The sequence below is a fragment of the Spea bombifrons genome, chromosome 4, assembly GCF_027358695.1.
Source record: "Spea bombifrons isolate aSpeBom1 chromosome 4, aSpeBom1.2.pri, whole genome shotgun sequence".
Taxonomy (NCBI): Eukaryota; Metazoa; Chordata; class Amphibia; order Anura; family Pelobatidae; genus Spea; species Spea bombifrons.
In genome coordinates this window covers 7,363,359-7,389,579 of record NC_071090.1, presented here as the reverse complement: position 1 = coordinate 7,389,579, position 26,221 = coordinate 7,363,359, and the positions used below count along the sequence as shown (strand labels likewise).

The window sequence follows — 26,221 nt, the reverse complement described above, 5'->3', positions numbered from 1 at the left end:
GAAAACTGGAAATGTGGCATTGCAAACTTCTTTTGTTCTCCTGTGTTTATGGCCCTTGGTCATATTGGCTGAGGGTGTCAGGTCATATTCAGACTCCCTCAGTTGCAGCTATGTTAAACCTGGTGGGACCTGTTCATGGATACGTGGAGCCAACCACTCGTTTTAGGGTTGGCAGCCGTGAGCCTGTTGAGACATTGTGCTGTTTTTTATCTTTGGTAGGGCTGGAATTTGGGTGAATGAAGGCATGAATCTCGCTTCCATAGGATTATTATAAATTGTGGAAATTCCTCCCCTCCATTCTTATGGTGCAGACATATATCTATTGTTTTACATATCAGGACATAATAACAATCATCTGTTCTAAAAATACAACCTCAGATGAACAACACAACGCATTACACTGTGTCATGATTTGTTCAACAAAAATAAAGCTGAAATTGAGAAGCCATGTTTGAAAAACACCTTATGATTCAATGGCTTGTAGAGCCACCTTTAGCAGCAATAACTTAAAGTAATTGTTTTCTGTATGACTTTATCAGTTTCTCACATCATTGTGGAGGAATTTTGGCCCACTCTTCTTTACAACGTTGCTTCAGTTCATTGAGGTTTGTGGGCATTTGTTTTTGCACAGCTCTCTTAAGGTCCTGCCCAAGCATTTCAATCAGGTTAAAGTCCAGACTTTGACTGGCCATTGTAACAACTTGATTCTTTTATTTTTCAGTCATTCTGGTGGTGATTTTCTGGTGTGCTTGGCATCAATGACTCAATTTCAGCCAAGCTTTAGCTGTCAGACAGATGGCCTCACATTTGACTCTAGAATAATTTGGTATACAGGGGAGTTAATGGTCGACTCAATGACTGCAAGGTTCAAGGGTCCTGCAAATCAAGCCCTAATCATCACCCTCCACCACTGTGCTTGACAGTTGGTACGAGGTGTTTTTGCTCACATGCTGTGTTTGGTTTTCACCAAACCTGGGGCTGTGCATTATGGCCAAACATCTCCACTTTAGTCTTGTATATTCAAAGGAGGTTGTTCCAGAAGTCTTGTGGTTTATCCAGATGCAACTTTGCACACCTAAGCCTTACTGCCACGTTCTTTTTAGAGAGAAGAGGCTTTCTCTTGGCAACCCTTCCAAACAAACCATACTTGTCCAGTCTCTTTCCAATTGCAATGTCATGAACTTTAACATTTAACATGTTAACTCAGGCCTGTAGAGCCTGAGATGTAACACTGTAGACTGATGGACTTTAAATTGTTTGGAAATGGCAACAATAATTACTTCTCTGAGATCATTGCTGATGTCTTTCCTCCTTGGCAGTGTGTTAACACACACTTGAATGCTCTAGACCAGCAAACTGCTAAATATATTTATATATATATGCTTTTATAGAGGTGATCACACTTGCTGATGATCAATTACTCAAGAACATTTGATTAGCAGCACCTGTCTGCTACTTAGAATCTTAATTCCTAAGGATGCAGTAAGGGTGTACTTAGCTTTTCACACATGGCTTCTGCATTTTGGCTTTATTTTTGTTGAATAAATCATGCCATGTGTAATATGTCATGTGGTGTTGTTCACCTGAGGTTGTATTTAGCAAATTTTTAGACCTACTAAGGCATAGATGATTGTTATTATGTCCTATGTAAAACCATAGAATTCAAAGAGTGTGTACTTTCTTATTTCACACGACTGTAGAGATGGTGATTAGTGAAGAACAAAAACAACAGATTCGGGTGTTGTGCTGAAAGCCTGTCCACCTTTCTTAGGTTTCGTAAATGTTTTTAACCATCTAATAAACAATAGTGAACTTTTTGCCACCGACTTTTCTTTCCTTTTTTCCAATATTAATAATAGTAATAATAATAATAACAATGTCATGTAATTGTAATTTTTTTTAAACCCTTGGGTAAAATTGTCTAATCAAAGCTGTTTTATTGCCAAAATAATTTCTTATGATGAACGTCTCAAAGTGCACTGCCAATTCGAGTCCTTCAAACGTTTGCCGGGCCCTTATTCTAATTCTGCATTTAGTTACAAACGTGTTAAAATTCAGTAGAGTAGAACAGCACCTTTAAATGTAGATTTGTTTTTATGCTGTTTTAGTTGTTAAGAAGTTGAAACGATATTGTTAAGTCAAATAATTAAAAGAGAGAGGCTTCTTGCCCAAAAATATTTTCAATGTATACTTCATTCATAGAAAATGTATTTTATTTTTAAATTCATACAAGAAGGAATAGTTTGACAATTTTAAGGAGTACAAATAGACAGATAAAATATATTTTTTTCACACATTTCACTAATTCCAGGTTTCCTCCACCTGGTGTGCAATCCATTTGCGAAAATCTTTATTCTTATTTAAATATAGAAATCTTGTAGCATTGACTGTATAGGATGGTAGTTATTAAATCTAAATATGTAAATTACAGTTAAAAATACAGCTATTTTTAAGTAAAAATACAGCTATTTATAAAATGCAGATGTTATTGTTTACATTTTTTAATAGAAATCTCCTTCAATAGTGCAAATCACCTTTAAATACTGCACAGTATATGTTAGTACGTGTAACACATGTCGTCTCTAAAAGGTATTATGAAGGAGCTGTATGTTGTCCTAACGCAAGCTCGAAATCGGTTCTGACATGATTTTATAGCAATTTGAAAGGATTAATTTGTACATTTGTGAGATACACATTCACAATTCTTTGCTTGAAGGACTTCATGTTGAACAATAGTTCCATTGGGACATCTCAGCGACACCTGCAATGATTCTGTCTGGATCGCAGAACAGCAAACACACTGATCTTCCATGCTATGCGTTTCTATGGCATAGACTGATTTGCTGGTACATTTGCCCTAGAAAGGGAAAAAATAATATAATTATTATAAGAACTCCTTATTATAAAAATACCGTTGACTTTTGAAATTAATGCATATGCATGAGTGTGTTATCTGTGTTAGTATGAGTGTGTGTGTGAGCGTGCGCTTAACCTGCCCCTGGGCCACAAGGCGCCAGCCCTCCTATGTCTGAATCCTTCAGAAGTAGCACACGAGATATATATGTGCCACAAATAAATGAGCTAAGTGGACAGACATTTTACATTCCCCAAATGCATTACCTTGCTATTCTCTTGCCTTTAGCATTGTATCCGTATCTACTTGTGAAATTGTGGTTGACGTGGATTTACAGAACGAAACGGCATAACGTTTTATACATTTCTTTCCCACATTATTTTAAAGAGCCTCGGCTTTAAGTGAAAGAATAACGTGCCCGGTAAGATTTGTTTAGCATATTTTTGTAGCTGTCTGAATACATTTCTATTATACATTGTGCTTCCAACTCTTTGCTATGTTTAGCTTTGTTGTTTTAAAGCTGGTGACGCCATTAGGGAATATGTAGGCCTTTTTCGTAGTGTTCCTTCTGCATTTTAACCTTTTCATCTTCATGTCTTTATTGGTTTAGCCTGTCATGCTATATTTTCCAAAGCAGATGTCCGCTGGGTTCCTCTGCTATGCGACTACCAGTTATTAAAAAGGTTCCATGTATGCCAAGCGGTTGTTCTTCATTTGTTCCTTACCTCACAATACTGTATGTTCACCTGCCTTTCGGTCAAGCAGTCATCGACCCGGATATATTTCAGAATTCCAGTAGTTTGTCTGCATTCTGGCTCCACACCTACATCATCATATGAGATAATAATTTCAGTTTAGTCTTACCAATTGTATGCGCTATGTGGCCATCTACTAAAGTGTAGCTGTCATTAAAAAACTTTGTAGGGAGTAAGTTCTCACCTAAACACTGTTCTAGCAAAAAAGATGAAATTTCTCCCGTATTATATCTATACCATCAGCCCCTAGTGGGCTGATGCTCATGCGTGGAAATCCTATGGTTAACAGTTTGCAGATTATGCATTGAGACATAACGTAACACAGTTAAGATGTACAGTAAATGGTTAATTTATGGTTAAACAATTCATGTAGAGTAATTTCTATATATATATATATTAAAGAATACAATCAGAAATGCTTACATGTTTCACAGCAGGAATTATCCAATTCTTTTATTTTACCCTATAAATAAAAACATAAAACAAATTGTGCATTTCTCAAATGCATTTAACCATATAAATAAAATGACCACATGTAAATACCTAATCATACAGAATCCATTGATAATGCCACTAAGCGTTAGTGATCAGTGCCACTTGAGTCCTTCTATACACATTGATATATAATTATCCTTCTTGAAAATTGCAATAAAGACCATTTTATTAATATACCTGACTTAGGCCATAACTACCTGTCATAAACTCATAACCACATTTTTTGGATCTTTAAGCTTCGTGCATTGCTAAGCCAACATCAGAATGAAGAGCCCCTGTGGAACACTCCAAGCTTTGATTATATTAGCTTGGGTGTCCTCGGCACGGCACAGACTGGTACAGTTCGAATTGGAGGACAAGTCCGGCCTTCAAGTCAACAATATGGTTATTTAGCCTAATTATTTTTTTCTGAACATGGCTTCCACTTAATATATTCTGATTACTTCAGTGTACACTGAAATCCAGAACACGTTAAAATAAACTGCATAGAAGGACCACGGAATAGATCTCTGCATTACTGCACTGTATCTCTCACGCCCCATGTGGTCATATGTGGAACTGCAGACAAAAAACGTCCTCCGACCCAGTGCGCCTCATATCATATAATGTGTTAAGACAAGGTGTGACATTCAAACATATGAGTCAAATTATTTTTTTAAATACTCACCCCATCTGCCAAGCATTTTTCTCTGTTGAAAGGAGGACAGGTTGTTACTTTCTTTTCCCTGGTCAGCTCTCCCAGGTCATTTATTTTACAGGAGTAGAAATCGCATCCGTCTTTTATGGATTCATTAGGCTGCAAAAAAAAAAAAAAAATTCAGAAATATATATTTGAATAAAGAACCTCTTGACAATAATGACCTCCCTGTAGTATTACATGCATTTCAGCATAATATATGATAAAAGTATGGCTTTAATGATTGACAAAAAAAATATTGTTATGGAATACATAATATTAGCTCTGCCTATTTTTAATAATATCACCATCGCTTTGACCTGGATCTGTCCAGTTCCTGGCTATATCATGTCCAAAAGCCTTTTTTTGTTTAGCTATTAATTAGGAGAACTACTCTGTGGGGTCACCAGCAGTCTGAAATGTAAATACGGCATTCAATTGGTGTGTTTCCCATTAAAAAAAAAATATATATATATATATATGGTGATATCTCTACTTTGTGTTACATAGAAAACACAAAATGGTAGGAAGTAGGCGGTTGGACGGTTGGACATACTCCCTTGTCAATGAGAAGAACTCATTCACAGGACAATGGACGCCTGGACACCTGGTCAGTTGTACTTCCCCAGTTAAAGAACCCCATTTTGTTGGGAGAATCTTTAACAACGTATATAATTTGATACATCGCAACCACTGATAGGAACGGTCTTAACACTGGCTTATGTGAATAAGGGAATGGAAAATGGTTAATGAAGGAACGAATCACTGGCCTGTATGGGAAATGGTAAGATATACGTAGAAGGGACAAACTATAAAAAGTCTACCCATGGTCCATTAATAATAATTTTAGTGATTATACTATCATTTGGTATAAATACATCGGATGACCCCAATTACTGTACTACCCACGTAGTGGAATGTCATTTCCCGTGTAAGGTAGCCCAGACCTTCCAAAAACAACCCAAGTAATTTCTTGTAAGGTTGCAATACAATATGGCTGCTATCTGCCATTTTGGGAGACAAACTGATGAATGTAAGCAGGCAATTACAGTACTGAGGACCGACCTTCACAAAAACAGTGGTTCCATTTCTCAACGTTGCAGGGCAAGCAATGGACACACATTTGCCACAGCATGATCCAGAGACTTTTTGCAAGACAGAATTCTACAAAGCGATAGAAAAATGATCAATTAGCAAACACGTATATGAATCAGTAGAATGTTTAAAATGTCATATCCCGTTTTAATATATATATTTTAAACATAATTCTTTTTTTTTGTCAAAAATGTAATATATAGTAACGTGGAAATTCTTCAATGTACTCTAGAAATAAAATGTATTTTTCGTCCATATGCCTTATGTTACCTCCTGACTCAATTTTGATTCATTTTAATTTTCATACTGGATAGATAGATAGGTAAGTCTGTCCTTTATTGAACTTACTGGAGGGCAAGGCTGGCATGTTGTTTTCCGACAAGTGAGCTTGTAGCTCAGAATGGGTCCGCTCTTCATGCTGCACTCGCATGTGGTGCATTCGTCAATCATCATTGTTTCGGAAGGCTACAAAGAAAAGAAAAAGAAAAAAAAATCAACCATTGATCTTTTCATCAAAAAAATACCAGAATTATAGCCGAAGATAAGTACACAGCTTCTTACTCCTCCAATACGCGAATTTATTTCTGATATACCCTTTTTATATTAATTTTCCACCTGAGGAAGGAAGTAAAGGTGATCTCAAGGTAATCAAACTAATTTTGACTGTTTTGGCAGTTTTTGTTATTGTAATGTTGGTAGCAGATTAAATGACTGTGCTCTTAATTCTAAAAAAAAAAAAGCAATATTGTTAACTATATGGGCAACAAATATATATATATATATATATATATATATATATATATATTTTATATGACTATTGACTCTGATATATATATATATATATATAGTTATATTGCCATCATTTTAAACATAATGTTGACTGAAATATTATTATTTTTATTATTATTATTATCTTTTATTTATATAGCGCCAACGCAGCACTTAATACAAGACATATACAAACAAACAATTAAGGGTAACAATTTCAATTAATTTAATTATATTTTTTTTAAATCAATGCCAAGGTTTTTCTTCTGTATTTTAAAGTGACCCAGAATGATTAACAGTTTAGGACAGATAAACAGCACACATATACAAAAAATGCTAATTATGGAACTGCAAATGTAAAATAAAACCTTATGTATTTGGTTAAGAACAAACAGTTCTTTGCAATCCGTCAATGCTAATTATTGTATTTTTTAACACTTTTATTTAAAAAATATATTAAAATGACTTGTATTTATTTTTATTAGAAACACTCTACACTAAAGCATTTCATTTATAACTATTAGAAAGATGGTTAGTCATCAAAATCACATGAATTCTTGTGCTATTATTTAACTGTTGCATAACTGCATATTTTTCGCTTGTTTTTCTAGCAGATTTAGGCAAAACCCAAATGGTTAATTACCGGTATTTTGTGAAATGTAAAGGGAAAACAATGCTGTTTATACTAAAATAATGGTCCATTCCATGTTTTTATTGACCGATACATAGAATCCGATGATTCGGTAACCTAGTCAGGTGAGAATAGTATTGTGGAACATGTTCTCAAACCAAGAATTAGATGAAAGTCAAGATAACAATCCTTCGGAATCATAGAGACAGGAGTCTCATAATAATCCCTTGTACATTTAAAGCCATCTCCAGAGAAAAAGCTACCTCTCCTAGCAACCAAACATCTGCTGCCAATCTTAATTACTCCCTTGGCCTGTGTAATTAAGCATGGCTTTATATATTTGCTTCAAAAATTATTTTTCAAATGATACTCCTAAACTAAAGCTATGTCATCATCCAGATCTTCTAACCCCTGAATACATATAAGTGCTAGCTAGAACGCCGTTTGTCATACCAGGAACAAAGCTTATGTCTTTTTGTATCTTTCTTATATCTTTTCTTAGTTTGGTTGAGGTGTATGAGGACTGGTTTTGAGGAACATCGCGGCCAAACAAAGTGTAGAGAAAGTGACCCAGAGAAACAAGGCTTCACCCGGAGACTCCAGGTCATCCCGTAGAGTTCCCAAGACCAGATGAACATACCATCCTTTAGGTTAATAACAGCAACCATGCAAAAGAGATTTGGCTATTAAACAAGGTAACAATGTCTTACCCCAATAATCGTTCCATTGAGGGGACAGCCAGGTATTGGTTCTGTATAAAAACAAAATGAGAACTATTTCTTATTCTGTAGAAGGCAGTAGTACTTTGAGATTCTGTTGGTTAAAACAATACTTTTTATCAGAACAGACTGACTGACTGATGAAAATTAGCATAAAACTCAGAGATGTGCTTTAATGTAAAGTCTATGAGGATGAAAATCCTTCTAAACTTAATGGGGAACTGTGTTTTATTGAGGTGGTCCAGGACTGCCCATGGTAATTTTTTTCATCTTGGGCCACTCAGTGTCTCAGTCAGAGATTAGACTTTTGCTACCTAGACATAGGGGTGGCCAGTAGACCCTAGAGTTGCTTCCAGGCCCAGGTTGACCATCTGGCATGTTGGGCAAATGCCGGGTGGGCCATGGCTGGGGGTGAAGTACATTTATCTTTACTGACACTCAAGCCACAGATCAGGTCCTCTTCAGTGTGTCCTCCAGCTGGACATACACGGCTACATGCCACGAGTAAAAACAGAGTATGTGGCCATACCTATCCAGCTGGCGGCCACACATACTTCATTTGGTGGCTGCTGACCTTGAAGTGTCAGGGCCCCTTTTTTCCATAGTCTGGGCCTAGTCCTTTCAGCAAGGTTCAGCCTAAGTTTAATTAGTATCTAAAACTAGGCTTTGTAAGAAAACTGGAAAAATGAAAACAAAAGATAATATAGAGGGAGGAAAGAATTAAAGCCTGCAAGAGAATAGAACTTTTTGGATGGTTTAGGTGAAAAGGGTGAGAAAAGTATCAGGATAGGTAAAAATACATATATATTATAGAGATAAAGTAAAATGTAAAGTGATGTTAAAAATATCTCTTCTTTAAAATGAACTGAACACCACTTACCACAATGGCACATGGGACAGCATTCTGATCCCTGCATGCATACTAGTTCATATCCCACAGAACACTTTTTGGCATTTATATCTGAGCAGGACACATTCTTTTCCAGGACAAATACTTCATCGTTTACTTGTACGCACTCATTGATAATACATGGGTCATAGGGAGACTTCCAGCTGGAACCAACCTATAATATTCCAGGAAGAAAAAGCATGTTACGTCTATGTAAATATGTCCAAAACACTGTTTTGAACCTAAAATGTGCATTTCCTAAGACTGTTCACATAAGGACACAAGGTTCTTGCCAGATATATAAAAGAGAAGATGCGTACAACATACTTTTTAGATTCTTCGTCCATAGTTACATGGACTTATTTGAACATGCTTGCCATTTGATACGTCGATACCTTTGAGCATAGCTCTGGGTGGAATTGCATGCAAATTTATAGGAGCTGGTAAGTCTAACCAAACTTACAAAACAGAATTACCATAAATTACCATGGCAAACAATGTGAATAAATATGACTTAAGTTATATTTGGCTTCATAAATGAATTTGTCTAGGGTAGACCACTTCTGGTATCTGACAACGGCATGTGTATTAAAATGCACATCCAATGGAATGCTACATTTTATTCTAAAAAGAATGAATCAGAATGATATGTCAGACCAACAACATGTTCTGGTAAGGAAACGTAGCTTCAGATGCATACATTGTAATAACGGATTTTGTCCTGCGGCATGTCAAAGTCTCCTTGACCTCTTAGTTTGAAGGTTTGTTCACACACGGTCCTTACGCACTTTCCACAACACTCATTATTTTTCTTTATGTATGTGAAACCCTAAAATTGAAGAAGAAAAAAACACTTTACTGGAACGAAACTTTGTCACACTTAACAAAGAAGATAATGCATCACTTATCGAAAGGTGGTCTCCTGGTGGTCCACCATGATAATGACCAAGCCAATCCACCTAATTAAATGGAGTCACAACTCGGCAGAACAATGCATTTATTCCAACATAGCAAACGCTGAGTATGCCCATTTTTGCTGAAGTCGGCCAATTTGTGACCAAGCTGAAACTGGGATATATTCATTTATACCCATCTAACCCGGCAGCTGAAAATTGGGTTTAGTGAATACGCATCAAGTCATGTGCTGATTGAGACTTGGTTGCTTTGTACAATTTTCGATTGAATATTAATTTGTGTGAGCCCAATGAATGGCCAATCCAACTGGACGATCAATGAGCCTAAACTTAATGCCAAAGAGAACTTGTTTGGTGTCAAGTTTGGGTTTTCGGTTTTAGATTTCCAATAAGGAGGACAAACTAGGCATTGGCTGGTAGCCTAACCTTGTAGGGGCACCAGGAACATCATCACTCATCAACATTTTTCTAACGTCTCTTCTGTAAACCAAAGGTATGAGATGAACCTGGGTTATTTTGTGGTGCATCGAGAAGCACCTGGGCAGTCAACCTGACCCTGTCAAAAATCCCTAAGCAAGATAACATGGCTAATTATAGCAGTCCTATTATAAGGTGCTTTTTAAACCTGTTTTTAAGCACATTTTATCTTAAAACAAAAAAAAAATCCTTGTTTAAAATAGTTTGTTTTCTGAGGATGTTGGCCCATAGCCAAACACAGAACTTGCGTAAGAAGATAATAAAAGTCAACATCATATAATGCAAATATGCTTTATAATGCTATCGTTCTTTGAGTATGACCTTTTATATTAAACATTGTGTTCTCTTGTTAGATCACATAAAAGTTATCTATTACTTTGCATTAGGCTCTATACATTCTCTCTATTGATTCATCATATTGCTCTAATGGAAGACAAACACAAAAGATGGTCTTTTACTACTCTCCAAGTGACGCGTGACATAAACATACTAAAATGGAAAGGCTGGACCGTCATAACAGAGGAAAGACCTGAGTCATTGTTCACATATAAACATGAGTACACAGCTACCGAGAAGAATAGGAAGCAGCTGGACAATTAACGCTCGCTCTTATTACGACGGACACTTACTGCCTTGTAGTAAATTATTATTTTTTTATATATATATATTTCACAGTGTGCATAAAAGGTCACCTGGTTAATCCTTCTTCTTTAACTACAGAATGTGAATTACTTTTTCTATTTTTTATAACATTTTTTTTTTTAGTACGAGCACTGCCAGGAAAACCTCATTAGAAAAACAGACAAAAATAATGACAAAAATAATTAAAAGAGTGCAGCAGATAATAATATCAGAATTTAGCCCTGTCTGCTATATTATATCTAGTTGAAGCCAATCTTGTGTGGTTCTAACAGTTCCCCTTTAAAGTTTAAATGGATTTATTGCAGTAACGACTATGGTTCATTTTTTTTCATAACCGCTATAAAGTCAGAAAGGTCACTTCTGGTTTATTTTTTTAGAACATAATCAATTATGCAAAACTAAATAGAAACATGTAGTTATGTGTGACCCAAGGCATCAAAATGAATATGACACTTATTCCCGGCCACCCAAGAAGGAGTGCCGTACACAAACTTAAGACGACACAGTGTTCAGCTTATTACAATGTGCGCCTTTGTTATCCTCAACAGATATAACCAAACATTTCCCATAAAATCAACACACTTCTGAGAATAGAAGTGCATTGGAAAATATTATAAGCCGAAGTAGAGAAGCTATTAAGTTATTCAGTCATGAAGACAGAGTAGCACGCTTCTTGGAAAGTACCACTAAACTTTTATAATAGCTTGGGCTTATTTGAAAGACGCCAGCGTTATTTTGGCAATGCCCCGCGGAATTCGGAGAAGTCGCAAGCTGCTTTCTCTGATCAACTGCTAAGAGAGAATGATTCGGTCGCCGACAGTCATTCGCTGCTCCTGTACTTTGTGGGTCAATTGTAACCCATATTGACATAACAGACCTTAGATTGACTGTCTTTGCTAATGTGGGACAAAAACAAGTGTCTCTCATGGCTAAGGCTTGTTGTCACTCAGGTGATTGGTGGCTCTTTGTTGGGTCTCTTCAGACCACCAGAAAAAAATGTTCTCAGGAATGCATCTATAGAAAATTAAAGGGATTCATGGCCTTCCAAAGCAGCTAAAGTAGTCCACACCGGCCAAACCCAAAGATGTCATACTTACTGGATCACAGTCTTTCTTGCATCTCTTTTCAAGGCATTCCACTACATGGAGCTGGGTAACCGAATCTTCCATGTCTGTGCATGAACAGGTCATACATCCGTCCTCCCAGGAGCTTCCAACTGAGTGGGCATTATTTTTATACACACAAACCTGGAGCGGAGGAGAAAATGATTATCTGGTATATTTTTATTTAGAAAAATGTGAAAACGCACTATTCATTATTTAGGAGGATTTATTTTTTGTGTAGATATCAAAAAATTACATATGAGTCCTGGCATTTAAATTCTTATTCATGTTAAAAGGGCCAAGTTGAGTCGAGTTTAACTTCATACCTACTCGGTCAACATTCATCATTATATTCGGTAGTCTTGGACACAAAAGAGCTTAACTTCATACCTACTTAGTCAAAACTGGTCATTATGCTTTCCGTAAGTTTAGTTCCTAACCCAGAGGGGTCAGGCTTGAGACTATGTTAACATCCATTGGTAAAATACACAAAGGATTCAGCCAGGACTGAAACACTACCCAAAGTCCATGGCCACGTAGTATTTCATGTGAACACGTTGCATTTAAAAGGCGACAAATCACATCAGTCCATTGGGCAACTGTCCTCCTTAGCAGCCCTTCCCATCGAATGCAATGGTCAAGATACGACGTGTTTCAACTCACCTTATCTGGATGGCATGTAACAGACGTGCAACCGCACTCATTGGTGAAGAACGATGATATATATCCAACTGGACAGGTGACTGTGGAGTTTGTGCAGCTGCAAACACATTCGTATTCGTCGCAGCACTGAGTCTCCTTCAGCGTGAGCTCTTTATATGGCGGGCAGGAGGGACGATGCTTTTCATAGGCACATGTTTCTTTTTTACAGACTATGTATAATAAAATAAGCATTAGCACCCATCATAGCTTTACATTTTGGTTACTTAAAATGAATATTAACAGCAAAATATAAAAGCACATCCGCTATAAACACACTTTTAGAGCTAAATAGCTTAGCATCTGAGTCCAGTTGAAGAATACTGATAAGTTGAACAGTCATCCAGCAGAGCTGGTAGCGGTTAATAAGGGGATTTAAGTATGTGTTGGGATAGACATAAGGCTAACCCTGAACATGCTCCAAAGACTGAATAAGGTTTGGGTTTTTTTACAGCAGTAAAATGTGCAGATGGTCCAAATGTGTCTCAAAAAAACAGTCCGGTTCTATGTAACATGGCATGAAAGGCAAAGCAGATGCCAGGAACATGAGCGCCATCTAGTGCATAGAGAAAGAACTGCCACACTTGCTCCCAAATATATGGAAGCTCTTGAAATTAAGCAACCATAGTGTTGATGTTTCATGGGGGTCTTAACTTTCATGAGTTTACCATTTGCCTACACCTGGGAGAGCTAGAAATAATACACGTGCTAATAAAACTAATTGTTTTTTACGTAATTTAAATATTTTTTAGCATGCGGCAACTGTAGAAGCTTAAAGGCTGCTGAGGATACAGAACAATTAAAGGAAGTGTTTCCCAGCCTTTAGCCCAGAAGCAACACCACAGTGCAAGGTTTAGCTATGTCCCTGCAAACTGCTCTTGCAGGAAGGGCTAAGTTAACCCTGCAAAATGTATAGGTCAAAAGCTACTCTTAGAAGCTCACTGAGGTTTGCTTTATGTAAAGTCAGTGAAATTAAAGGTTTTAGGGTCAACCTATGACCTTGAGCCAATATATGGGTTTAGTAAAATCGTCATGTTCAACTGGGATGACACCAAGAAAGCCTCATTGCAAGGTCCACCTGGCTCAAACCATCCCAGCCATAAGGCTAGTTCTCAATATGTATTTAGATGATAAGCATTAAGATAAGAGGAGCAGACGTAAGAAGTCAGTTCTCACTTAGATTTGGTGCTCCTCAACAGCCTAAACTATAGGAAACTCCTTGACTAATGCTCAATCTTTGGATCTCCTGATTGTCCAATGGATCATCACGGAAAGAGAGGTAGAGCTTGGCTTATTGAGATTCCGTTTCTCTAATGATTTAATCTTAATCAAGATTTTGATCCATGAAAAATTATTTGAATATTTGATTTATCCTTGGTATGTCAAAGCCCAAACATTGAACTTTTCCCCCCCCCCCCCTTCTAAAATACTTTGAAGTAGACGTGAGTTAGCAGCTGTAGAATTTGACAGTCGATCTACCCCACAGTTAAGAACACATGCTCATGCAGTGGATAAGGATTTCTCTTGAGTTTTTTTTTTTTTTTTTTTTACTTCTTTCCCGTGTGAAATGCTTAATACCCGGCATTATTGCCGGCCGCTGGAAGTTCACCGCATTGGAATGTGTATAGAAAATCCTTAGCCAAGCTGGTGCTATGGAATTGGAGTTTGGGTAATAATGCGCAGGGATAAAGGCAATGAGAGCTGTTCTGTAGGATATAAAATGATTCAAACTCAAACCAAAGGTCAACTGTTGAAAGACGGAATGTAATGTCTCTTAGTAAATTAATGTCACAAAGGGGCCCTGGAACGAGCGGTATAAGATAGACTTTCTCAGACGGCTTAAGTATTAACTACACTAAGAAAAGTTGGTGACGCCATAAGGGTATCTCTGAAGATTTATTTACAAGCATGCATAGAGCCCACAAGCTATCACAAAAACTGTCCAAGTATGGCATTAAACCATTGAGTGATGCATTCCACGGTGCACCAAGGGCAGAAAATGAGGTTTTATTGCCCAGAAAAATGGGACATTGAATGTAAAAATACGATCCGTAACATATATTATTACTGTGCTACCAGATGCCTGCTCCCCGTGCAAGAGGGCTTTCAAAATTAGCTGATTCCCTGAATTGTTAAATATAAACTTTATGATCACTAAGAGGAAATGACTTGCTAATGAGGCGGCAACCAAATGTCTCTAATGATGGTCCTTTCGAAAAACAATGAGTTGAGATAAAGTTCTTCTCCATGAATTTACCTGTACATATTTCCGCTATGATATACCAGTGACAAGAAGCAGATGAATCGTTAGTAGAGGATGAGGGATTAATGTCTAGGGTCTAATCCTTAAAACTAGACCGGTATGGTGCCTTATACTGTTTTAGGTATTGTGGGTTTAAAAAAGAAGGGCCTTCTTATACAGTATACAAGAAATTAAAGCGGTATATAAAAATAACAAAAAATACCAAGTCTCTATTATAAAACAAAAACAACATTGTTCAATACAACTTACCACACTGATAAAGTGCTTTGCATTGCCCTGGGTTTGTCAGGATGGGGACGAGTCCATTCTCACAGTGCGGTACTGGAGTCACGTCACATGTTTTATCACAAACTGCGATGCAGAAAGGAATATAGTTTTGTTATTAGTTACATTTAGATTCGCTGCATGAGGATATCAGCCTATTTGTGGTTATATTTCTGGTTAGAATTATATGGTGATGTGTATTTATCTTGCCCTTTTTGCATTGTAGATATTCACAGGTGTCCATCCAAGAAGATCCTTTTTCTCTCCTTTTTCCACATTTTAGTTACTTAATCATACAATAGATCTGATGATTGGGTTTGGTATTGAACATTTGTAATTGCAAAGGTCCAGAGTCTATATATATATATAAAACACCACGAATTCTAGATCATAAGCACTATGTTCTTTTTTTTTTGCCATTTTTGCCACCAGCCAACATCCATGTACAATGTACATGCTGTGTATTTTGGGAGCCTATATCAGACCTATGAGTTTAATTTACTGAAACAATAAATGATTCATTGGAAACTCATGATCTCTAAAAATGGAGTTAAAGAAAACTAAGTAAAATGATGGAGACATTTTAGAAATCTTGTTTATTTAATGACATCTCCCCTAAGCCAAATAACTCACTCTTAATTAAGGCAGAATTCTGAATAACCCTACAAGACACACGCAAAAAAAACATTTCAGAAGGCTTAAGAAAATTGAGTAGATGCTAAGAATGTCCTACTGAAGGAAATGAATATTATAGATGTGGGTTTTCCAATGAAGCCTATGAAACAACATAAGGGAGAAGATGAACACAACTGAAAAAGACGTTCCGTGGTGTATATTCTCAGTACGTGAAACCCTTATGTTTGCAAAATGAACAGAAAACACCATGTTAGTATTAACTGGTTAAGACAGCCTTGGTGGAACAATCAGAAGGTAAATGAGATCCGGACTTAAAATGTGGCCCTGGCACTTTAAGGCCAGTGGCTGCGTCACGATGTAATGAGCAGCATAGAAGATGAATATGAAGCACGCCGGGTGGCCACGCTGGGCTTGATAATACCAGGTCAGGAAGTTAATGAGATATGAGTTTAAAAAGTTCCTTACTTTTATATCAAATTTCTTCAAAACCAAAAAAAACCTACAAGCTAGTTGGCTTTGATGCAATAGTTTAGTTATGCCACAACCTGAGAAGGTGACAGTTTAATAGTTTAAAGTTAAGCTTCGGTAATCATCCACAACGAGCAATTATTTGAAATCTGTCAGTAGATTATACACCGAGACAGGCTTTTTTATGTTCGATGACATAACCGTCTTAACTTCTTCCACCTATTATTTTAATTGCAATATTGTAAGGGAGCTGAAAGGCTCTGAGGTCTTGGAAGCGATTAAGCCATCAGGGGATGTAGGCCTGTCGTCCTTGCGAGGTGTTGACGCGGAAAGTCACGTATCTTAATTTAATCTCTGACCACCCCAAGTTCTTAGGAAGAACCTTCAGATGTCTAAATACCTACAGCGCAAAATATTGTTGGTATCAAAGGTGCTTAAGCCATGCGGGCTTCTGAAAGGTGTTCAACAAAGCTTTGTCAAATAAAACACAGCCTCAAGCAAGACTTCAACACAAAACGGGATGGATTCCGAAATCGGTTTTTGTCTTCTTGACACGCACTTTCCAGATAATATATTTAAGAGGAAGGAAGTCGATATTTGTCAGATATCGGATTAAATCGGTCTTCTGCTATTAAACAATAGTATTTCGTAGAAGAAGCCGTTTTCTCCAAAAAGATGGGGGGGCAGTTTAAAAAAAAATAATAATAATTCAGTGTTTGTTACCATGGCAACATTACACCGACGGGAAGCGTATTTTTGTTGTCTGCCTACAACTCAATGAAACAATTTAATTTAAAAACATTTACGTGTAAGAACAGGATGTGACTTTAAGGCAGACGTTGCAAATCCTCACCTCTCCCTGAGGTCTTTTTGCCTTTCTTAGACTCGCCCAAGACTTCAACAACAACAAAAGTGCAATGAACTGAATAACCTGGAGTTCCACAAATTATCCTTAAGATCATTCAAGAAAAAGATTTCAGAAAATAGACGTGAAAGACTGGCGGGACGCTGAGACGGGGTAAACAAATATACGGTTCCTTGTATACAAAATGTTACCTTTGGGGTCAATAACAATATTTTAATGCAAATCCCACCCGATCTATTTAAGACCCCCTTTTTTTGCGCAATGATGTCTTCTAGAGGAAGAATTACCTCATCAATAGCAGCAACATGTCTTCAGCCATGTAATTATTTATAAAATAGAATGCTGTTCTGCATAGACAAATTATTATGTATTGGTGGGTTATTTACTCAAAAAGAGTAATTACAGTAAACCTAGCTAGTAGCGGTTTGAGTTGCTATAGCAATACGGTTTTTTAACCTATAGAGGTCCTTAACCTGTGATGCAAGACAAGAGGCTACAAGTCAACTTTCTCTGAACATTTACATATTTGCACAAACATAGTGTGACCACATTGGCCATATTTCCCAGGACATATACAATGCTTACGTATTACTGAACAGCACAGGTACAGCATGTGAGATGTACAAATGAGTTATTTATCCCCTTTGTGTTTATACATCACACATACTACAGGGGGCAGCACTTTACCTGTCAGTAATATGGAAAAATGATCTATGTCCTTAAAAACATGACCGATGTGGTCACCTTCTTGAAGTTACTTTGTCAACTACTCTTTTGACCCCCACGTGCCCGGTGCAGATGGTGACCAAATGGCCAGCCTTTTCCTTTATCTGATCTCTTTCCCCACAAACTAACAATATAATTATTTCGGAACCTCCAGGCTACCCAGAGCCCTCTTTTTCGAGGTAGACAGATGATGTCCACGAGCGGGGGAGATGGTATCAGTAGACAAGGCGCCATTATTGGGTTGGGTAGATGACGTTGCGCCTGAGGCGAGCCATGGCCATGGGCAAGCAGTTGAGTGTGTCTCCCGCAACCCAGAGATTTCGGGGACAAAACCCAAAGAGTTCCTAGGTATGATCATCATGTTCCGTTTATTTATATAGCGCCACCAGATTCCATAGAATTCTTTGCACCATAGTTCGTTGTCAAGAGAGACAAGAAGGCCAAACAAATAACTGCAACACTGACCCAAAGTCGCCCTGATTCTATTATCTGATATTAATTAGCACTTGGCACCAATGGCTAACTTATTAAAGTGTCACATTTGGAATTCTCACCAAAGCGTGCGAGCCAATGTGTGACATAATACACATGATAATTTCCAATGGACTATCACAGCCACTACAAAAAAAAAAGCATATTACACTTTTTTTTTTTCTCAAAAAGTGGCAATAACAAATCTGTCTGGCAAAATGAAAGGAATACAAACGTTTAAATAATTCCATAGTGTTTTTATTTTACCTCCGGGAAGATAAAAGAAACATAAAATGGTAATTTTGGTCCTGAATTTATGATCTGGAATATCTTATTTATACATATAATCAGTGTGATGTTAAACTAAGCCAGTCCTCATCATATCTCCCCATTTTCTGGGCCAACGGAGGGAAATTGGGAAACAGATTGGGAAACCACAAGAAAAACTAGAGACAATATATAGATTATCCTGAATTTTGAGCCATTATCATGACTAGATTTACGAGCCAGATGCCCCAAAACCAGAAAGACTACTAAAGGTAAAAACATTTCAAAAACACTTTCCAACTATGAAATGGATTTAGAATGGAGTTGAGTGGACGGTGCGACCATAAAGACGCACAAATGTATCGGCCACCGCTTTTACTGCTCGTTGGCTTTGTTCTAACATATCATTTATTTAGATGGCTGGTCACCTGCATAAGCAGAACCTATACCGTTTAAATTCACCTCTTTGAGGGATGATTGCAAGTTCTTACCGCATTCATATTCCGGACAGCAGTTTTTAGAAGTCGTTTTAAGCCTGGGAAATTCGCAAGGTCCACAAGTAATGGCTTTGGCAAAAACAAAAAAAAGGGAAGACAAAGTTACCACAATGCAAACATACAATTCAGTGAATAATGTAACTAAAATAAAATGTTTTTATTACGTTCGATTGAAGGGCACGGCCTTGAGGTGCAGTTAATTGTCCTGTTATCAAGGCAGATGCAGAGACCGCAGGGATCGTTAATGGGAATCCATCTTTCCAAGTGCTAAATAAAGAAAACATGTTAAAAATATATTTTTGTAGCAATCCATGGCTCATAATTTGCATGCATATCAATCACACTTTCTGCTATCCAGATATAAAGCTGAGATAAACACTATTTGGCTTATGTAGTTTTTTTTTTTTTTTTATTTAGCAACATTTTCATTTTTTTACTGCTTTTTTGGCGATCAGCAGGTGCGAATTGTTAAAATCACACTTGAACTGTTATGAGTTCGGTTTGACGTACGGCCTGTAATGGTGGTCTAGAAGAAAGAGGAGATCCAACGTTCTTGCCAGTGGTCAGATGATGGACCACACCAAGAGAAACCTGCTTCTCTTATGTTACATTACCCCTCCTGGGCCACGGCAGCCACCAAAACCCCCAGTCTTCATCTTCATTGTCGCACTCCCCGAAGAGATATGCGACCCCTTTCTTCCCTCCCTGGCCAAAGGGCCTGCAGGAGGGCCAGATCTTCTTCACTGGAACTGATGTATAAGAGAGGGGGTAGCTCAAAGACTACCACACCTCTCTCGACACCCCCCCCCAAAAAATAAGATCTTCAGGGTATCTGGTTAAACCGTGCAATGTAAAACAAAAAAAGGCCCCTGGGGCCCCAGTGAAATCTGCATGCAACCAAAACAAAATCCCGGGACCAGGGGGTACAGCTTTCCTCCATCCAAAGGTACTCACTTGATCTTAGCCAAAAGGCCGACTTGCTTTATTACAGATGACTTAATTCAGAACATTTGTATTACTATGATTATTAAGGCTAATTATTACTTATTCATCAGATCCTACAAAAATGTAATAGTATATTGATCTGCAATGTCTAAAGAAAATACAAATAGAACATTTATAATAAAAAGAAATGAATAACAAAATCGCCATATCATGTTTTGGACAAAATGATTTTATACTAGGTAACTTTTAATGAAAATATTGGTATTGAGTGGGTTTTGGAATAAGATTTGATCACTTACTTGGTGGTCTTCTCCATACTCATCAGTGCACTGACTACAAACATTTTCACTGACACATCTCCCATTCATAAGCACATCTCCCTCCGGACAGAAGCAACCTTCTGTGGGGTGATGGGAGCACTGGACTCCATTAGACGTATTCCCACACTCCTTATTGCACCCCAAACGGCAGTGATTATAAACCATTGATGTTGGACACTCCATAGCTGAAAAACATCGGGGTTTTTTGGGGTCAATTACTAATTAACCATATTCAGACTGAGCAATACATTGTACTTGTGTAATATAATGCACTCTTCCCAAATCCTGCATTTTACAGGCATTTATACATCAAAGTAAGCCATGTAAATAAATAGAGTGAGGTTATCTATAAGTGTGTGTTAGCATGAATGAGTGTGTTAATCTCTACATTTGTGTGCTAAAATGTGAGACCCCTCCAAAGTGGGGACACACAGTAGAGAAGGTTATCAAGATGCTGTTTTTAGTGGGTCTAGGTTCATCCTTCTTTGTCTGTATTTGAGGGTCTCTTGAGGTTCTCTCAGGTGTGAGCTTGGATATATGTACTTCTTTGCTTGCTGAGGGGGTGTTGGTTTCTTCAGACAAATATGCCTTTTGATTTAGTTCTAGACGGCTAATTTGGGCCATATTCTGATAAATTTTCTTCCTCTGGAGTTGCTCAAGTCAACAAAGATTGGAGACTCTTCAGCGCAGGGATCATATCTCTTTTAACACATTTTCTTTCTTTGGGGGATCTCTCGGGCTTCTCCCCAACGTTGAGGCCAGACGCGGACACCCGTCCAATAATAAATGGAAAGAGGTGGCAGATCTAGCAAACAAATTACATTTCTGCCCTTACGTTATTGCTCTTCTCCTTCCCGCAACCTTACAAAGGCTGCTATGGATTTCTGAAACTCGCATAATGATTTGAGTCAAGTACCAACCCTGTTAGTTGGGTTCATTAGTGTATTAAAACCCAAAGCAGAATATTTGGGAAAAGTATAAAATCAGAACGTAAAAGTCAATATTTTTTGTGTCTAAGAAACATGAAACCGATTCTAGGTTTGGAACGTTATGCTCCATCGTAGAACAGACAATGTTGCTAATTGCATGGGATTAGATGTATGGAATGTGCTTTACCAGTTGTATAGGCAAGGTTTGCCATTAGCAAGATGGATAGTATCAGGTGGTTTTATCCCCGCACTCAGATAGTTTGCATGCATTTTAAATCTATAAAAGAATACAATAAGACGTTTATAATATGGGTGACTCTAGTTAAAACATGCTTTAGAGGAACGTGACAGAGTGGAAAATAAAAATTAGCGGCATCTCATGAGGTGATGGAAAAAAATCAAAGCTACGTAGAGGATGTGTCTATAATAAAAATGGAATTATCCTTTTGTGAGGGTAGGCAGCTTTTCTTTACAATTCTGGGATGATTCATGAGTTTTGATTCCTTACATGAGAAATTCTTCCGTGACTAATGTCCTGTCTTTTCACAACAAAGAAAATGTGTAAGGCTAAAATTGTTTTTAAGGTTTAAGGTTAAAGAGTTGAACTGTATTTTAAACTTTTTAAACTTTAACAATGTTATTTCAGATATAGTTGTATTGTATGTTTGTTGGTGCTAGGTTTGGAATACTTCATATATGTGCTATTTTGTAATAATTTAATTATTTACCCAAGTGGAAAGAATAAAATGCTATTAAAAAAGAAAAAAAAAATCTTGCAACTAATAATAGTTTTAGTTTTGAAAATTGGTATTTTTTTTCATTAATATCATTTCAGGAGTGAGTGTTCCAAGTACTTTCAAATCCTCCTTTCGGTAGTGCTTAGGGGTCTACAAGAGAGTTCTAGTTCTGCTCCAACACAACCTAACCAGACATTCATACCATGACCACAGCACATAAAAAATGCTTGTGCCGTCACGATTTTCTTCGTATTGAAATACATCAAATGCTAAGATACCCTTGCCCTTATTTTAAGTCCAGGACCTGTGCATGTGGAAGTTCTCTTCTTCTGGAAGAAGAGATCTCTGAGGTCCTGAAGCCTATGTTAACCAACACCTTGCTCTCTGCATAGGTTAGTCTTCTAAAAGGGCTCATCTAATGATAATTAACGTTAACAGCAAAATGTAATATATTTTGAATTATACATACCACAAAACCCTGGTTTTCTCCAGTCTACACACTCTCCATGAATCCTGCAAATGTGACTGTAAGTGGCAATGACTTCACATGGGTCCTGACCGTGGCAACTTGTTTCTCTGCATGTTTGATAGTAGGTGCTAGGTGAAATTTTCTTGTGGCACTCCTCAAAAATGGCGGAAAGCATAATGTCGCATTGGGCACTAACTGGCTCCGTGCATGGGTCATCCAGTTTCGTTTCACAGGTTCTTCCAAGAGTATCATGCACCGTCCAATCCTTTATGAATCTACTATTGTCTGTAGTTATTGAGCCGTCGGCTAAGGTGAAGTCATTTATCGGGTTTTGGTCACAGATTCCTTACACACAAGAAAAAAAGTAATGTTAGTATCAAAGCTCATCGTATAATTGTGGTGGTCCATTTGTACCAGAGACTTTACCAGATTTACAGTTCCCTTCATTGCAAAATATATATATATTTGACAATTTTATGTAAAAAAAGCATAAAACATTTAAAAAAAAAATTCATTCATCTTTAAATTTTCCTGAAAAAATTATGTTATTTCCAGATAGAAAGGATTTAGGGATTTGCACATTGAATAGTGAGTTTGCAGACTGAAGATAGTTGTATGTAGTGTAGTATGAAGGGCCAACTCTGGTCAGTTTCTCCTGTAGGGTTAAGTTGACCCCATGTAATGCATTGTTCAGGTGGGAAGATTTATTGTAAGTCATCCCATTGGGAGTTGAAATATTCAGCTCGAAGACAAAGTCCAGTGACTAGCTAGGTGATTAAGACTCGGCCATTCTATTATTTACCAAAAAATAAGGAGTCAGGGTGTTTTCCTAGTAGATTTGGCTGACATAACTGAGTTAGAACACATGCAAATGGTTAATATGCATATTTGAAAACATAATCTCGTACAAGTAATACAAAATGAAGGGAGTTCCCTACTTAAACAAACCTCACTTCACAAACTTCATTTGAACTCTATAAAGTCTACGAAAGTCTCAAAATGTAAAACCCGACAACATAACGGTATCTCAACTGTTAGTGAATAGACAAGCTGGTGTCCGGATGACTTAAGTGCTGTTAGGTAGGTCAGTTGAGTTTGCTCTGTAACTCTACTGCCAAATCTCCTCTCTGCGTCTCTTGGCAGACATCCCAAATATGGCTTTTTCACATCATAATTAAACTTTTGGCACATTGTGTAATAATGTTGGGACCAGTGAAATAATTCTGCCAATTGGTTTTGTTTGTTTTGTGTTAGGAGATCATATTCGATTTGGTAAATAACTGAACCACTTACCACACAGACCCGACATCTTTAGAGAAAACGCACTGGGGTTGAGCTGAAGCATAAATTCATTGTTCATCGGTGTAAATGAAAAAAGGAATCCCAGGCTTGGAATCTTAATCTCGTGGATAACAACTTCATAGTGGGTCACCTCGAAATTGTTGTTTTTATAAGGTATGGAAACCATTTTTCCATTCACTGAAACCTTTAAAAAAAAAAAAGAGAGAGTTACTTCCAGCTTTGAAAAGCTTAAAAATGCAAAAAATTGCTTAGTTTTTTTTAAAGGAATAAACTCTGCAGCTTTTTGCAGAGTGATCAGCAAACATGGCTCTGCAACCCTGCATGATTGATCGTAGTACATATGATTGGCCAGTAGAGGGGGTCAATGGAGATCCCAGTAGGATCATCTTCGATTGTCAAAAAATTAATTTTTAAACTTAAAACAACTATTACTTTTAAAATTATTTATGGTACAACAGTAGCCTAAGTCAAGTAAACCAGATCTTTGTTTACTTTCAAGCATTAATGGCGTGGTGACTCAGTACTATGCATTTTTTTTTTTCTGAACAAATGTTAGACGGCACGTTTTAAGACGTAAAAAAAAAAAGAGAGCGAGAGAGATTAAGACTGGGGAGGTTCCTTTCACCGTTCCATTTATAAAAATTTCATTAGGGGCTTAAGTCACCAGAGCCACAAAAGCCAAGAATAAAAAAACCTATTTGTCAAATAAGTCACAAAGAACAAATAGAAATTTGTATATGTTCTTGCAGAAACTGGCCGTAATCCATTTAATCAAAGTTGCAGTCGTATGACGATGTTTTTCTTTAGCACTTTCTAAGGCGTTCTTTGCTGGCTGCTTGGGATATTTTCAATGATGCATCACCATCCATCACAGATTACTCACACATTGCAGCGAGCAAGCCAAAGGTCGCTTGGAAGTCAGCGTGTATTATATTTTATTGAGTATTATCAAAATTCCAGCCTGCCTCTGACACAGACACATGGGGCCGTTATGTCTCTACTGTGACTACACATTATTGCTCATTTTCTAAGGTCTATTTAGGTTTTTTTTCCCCGATCTCCTACGTGGACTGGTATCCCTTGGTACAACTGTGTTTAATTGTTATCAACACGACTAACCTCAGGATCCCTAGACCAACATATGTTTCTTCTACCATGCATAACCCATTTTTTTCCATCATCCCCCTACCTTACAAGTTCAAATTTAATATTTATAAATTTACAGCGTGTGAACTTTCTAGATGCATTTTTCTTTTGTATAGAACTAAAAATAAATGGGAGATGTAGCTGAAAGGCACCCATGGGTGGAGTAAAGGTTGGAGGTGAACGTTCATGGTGAAAACAAGATATATGAATCTCTGTCTGAGTTTCAGAAAAACAAATTGATGTCCTTCAGCTGCAAACCTTGCCAACCTGTCCCTAAAGGAACAATAAATTGTCCTCGCCCTGCTAACAAACATCCCTGATGGATATGAAGCTTCTGCGCCAAGACACCATGTTGGGCGCATGCAAGACTTTCCATTTGTCATCTTTTTTATGATGTTCTACAGACCACTCTTCACCAGTGTTTTATAAATATTAAATAATAAGCGTCATACCTGCATAGTATGCAAAAGTTGTATGGAATCTTGTTTGTACTTCACTTCTATATACTTCATACATATTTGATGATTTATAGAGCGGCATTCTCCATTTTGAAGGATGACTTGAAGGTCATGTTCTTTGTCGTCAAACAGAACGTAGGAACAGTTACCCAAGAGTTTAAATTCTAGTCCGTCAAATGTACCAATATGGCGGGTGGAACTTCCAATACACATACCTGTCAAGAGATTAAAAAAGAAAGGAGTATACAATTTCCTCGTGAAAAAAAACAACATTTTAACTGTTTGTAATTAACCGATATAAATAGTTAAATTATGTAAAATTTAAAAAGCGCAAACTAAGCATGACCTACTTTTTAATGTCAAACATTGACTCCCTTTTTCTTCTCAAATTCACATCCCATGAATAATGATCATACTTTAAATCCTTACATTATATTCAAAGAAGAGAAAACACAATTTAACGCCAAAGACAATGTTTGTCAACCTTGAACGGGAAAAAAGGTGTTCTTGTGCGAACAGGAAAATGTGTTTTTGTGATTTTCATTTATTATGATATCATTCAGGGGTTTTTTAGCCACTTAAAAGATTGGAGGTTAGTTATCAATAACGAGTCTGATGCTAAGTCTTATCACCATAGAAACCAATGAAATGTCTCTGCTTCTTTAACCATTCCATTGGTGAAGACTTTTAAACTGGGCTGGAATGACTCCGATGTGACTATTCACTTTACACCAATCGTAC

At 37.2% G+C, this 26,221-nt stretch overlaps 1 protein-coding gene across 1 annotated transcript in view; it reads right to left on the bottom strand.

Annotated features, from left to right (window-relative positions):
* Positions 1-2,191: 2,191 nt before the first annotated feature.
* VWF (von Willebrand factor) overlaps positions 2,192-26,221 on the bottom strand; it is a 67,057-nt gene continuing 43,027 nt past the window's right edge. The window contains exons 35-52 of the mRNA XM_053463565.1: positions 25,475-25,695; positions 23,868-24,060; positions 22,575-22,919; positions 20,419-20,624; positions 19,339-19,441; positions 19,169-19,243; positions 15,230-15,331; positions 12,682-12,890; positions 12,013-12,162; positions 9,583-9,711; positions 8,874-9,057; positions 7,985-8,025; positions 6,224-6,340; positions 5,846-5,944; positions 4,772-4,900; positions 4,033-4,072; positions 3,580-3,677; positions 2,192-2,857 (exon numbers count right to left, since the gene is read on the bottom strand). Coding sequence (XP_053319540.1) covers positions 2,669-2,857; positions 3,580-3,677; positions 4,033-4,072; positions 4,772-4,900; positions 5,846-5,944; positions 6,224-6,340; positions 7,985-8,025; positions 8,874-9,057; positions 9,583-9,711; positions 12,013-12,162; positions 12,682-12,890; positions 15,230-15,331; positions 19,169-19,243; positions 19,339-19,441; positions 20,419-20,624; positions 22,575-22,919; positions 23,868-24,060; positions 25,475-25,695 — 2,630 coding nt within the window. The 3' untranslated portion in view covers positions 2,192-2,668. The remainder of the gene's footprint in view (positions 2,858-3,579; positions 3,678-4,032; positions 4,073-4,771; positions 4,901-5,845; positions 5,945-6,223; positions 6,341-7,984; positions 8,026-8,873; positions 9,058-9,582; positions 9,712-12,012; positions 12,163-12,681; positions 12,891-15,229; positions 15,332-19,168; positions 19,244-19,338; positions 19,442-20,418; positions 20,625-22,574; positions 22,920-23,867; positions 24,061-25,474; positions 25,696-26,221) is intronic.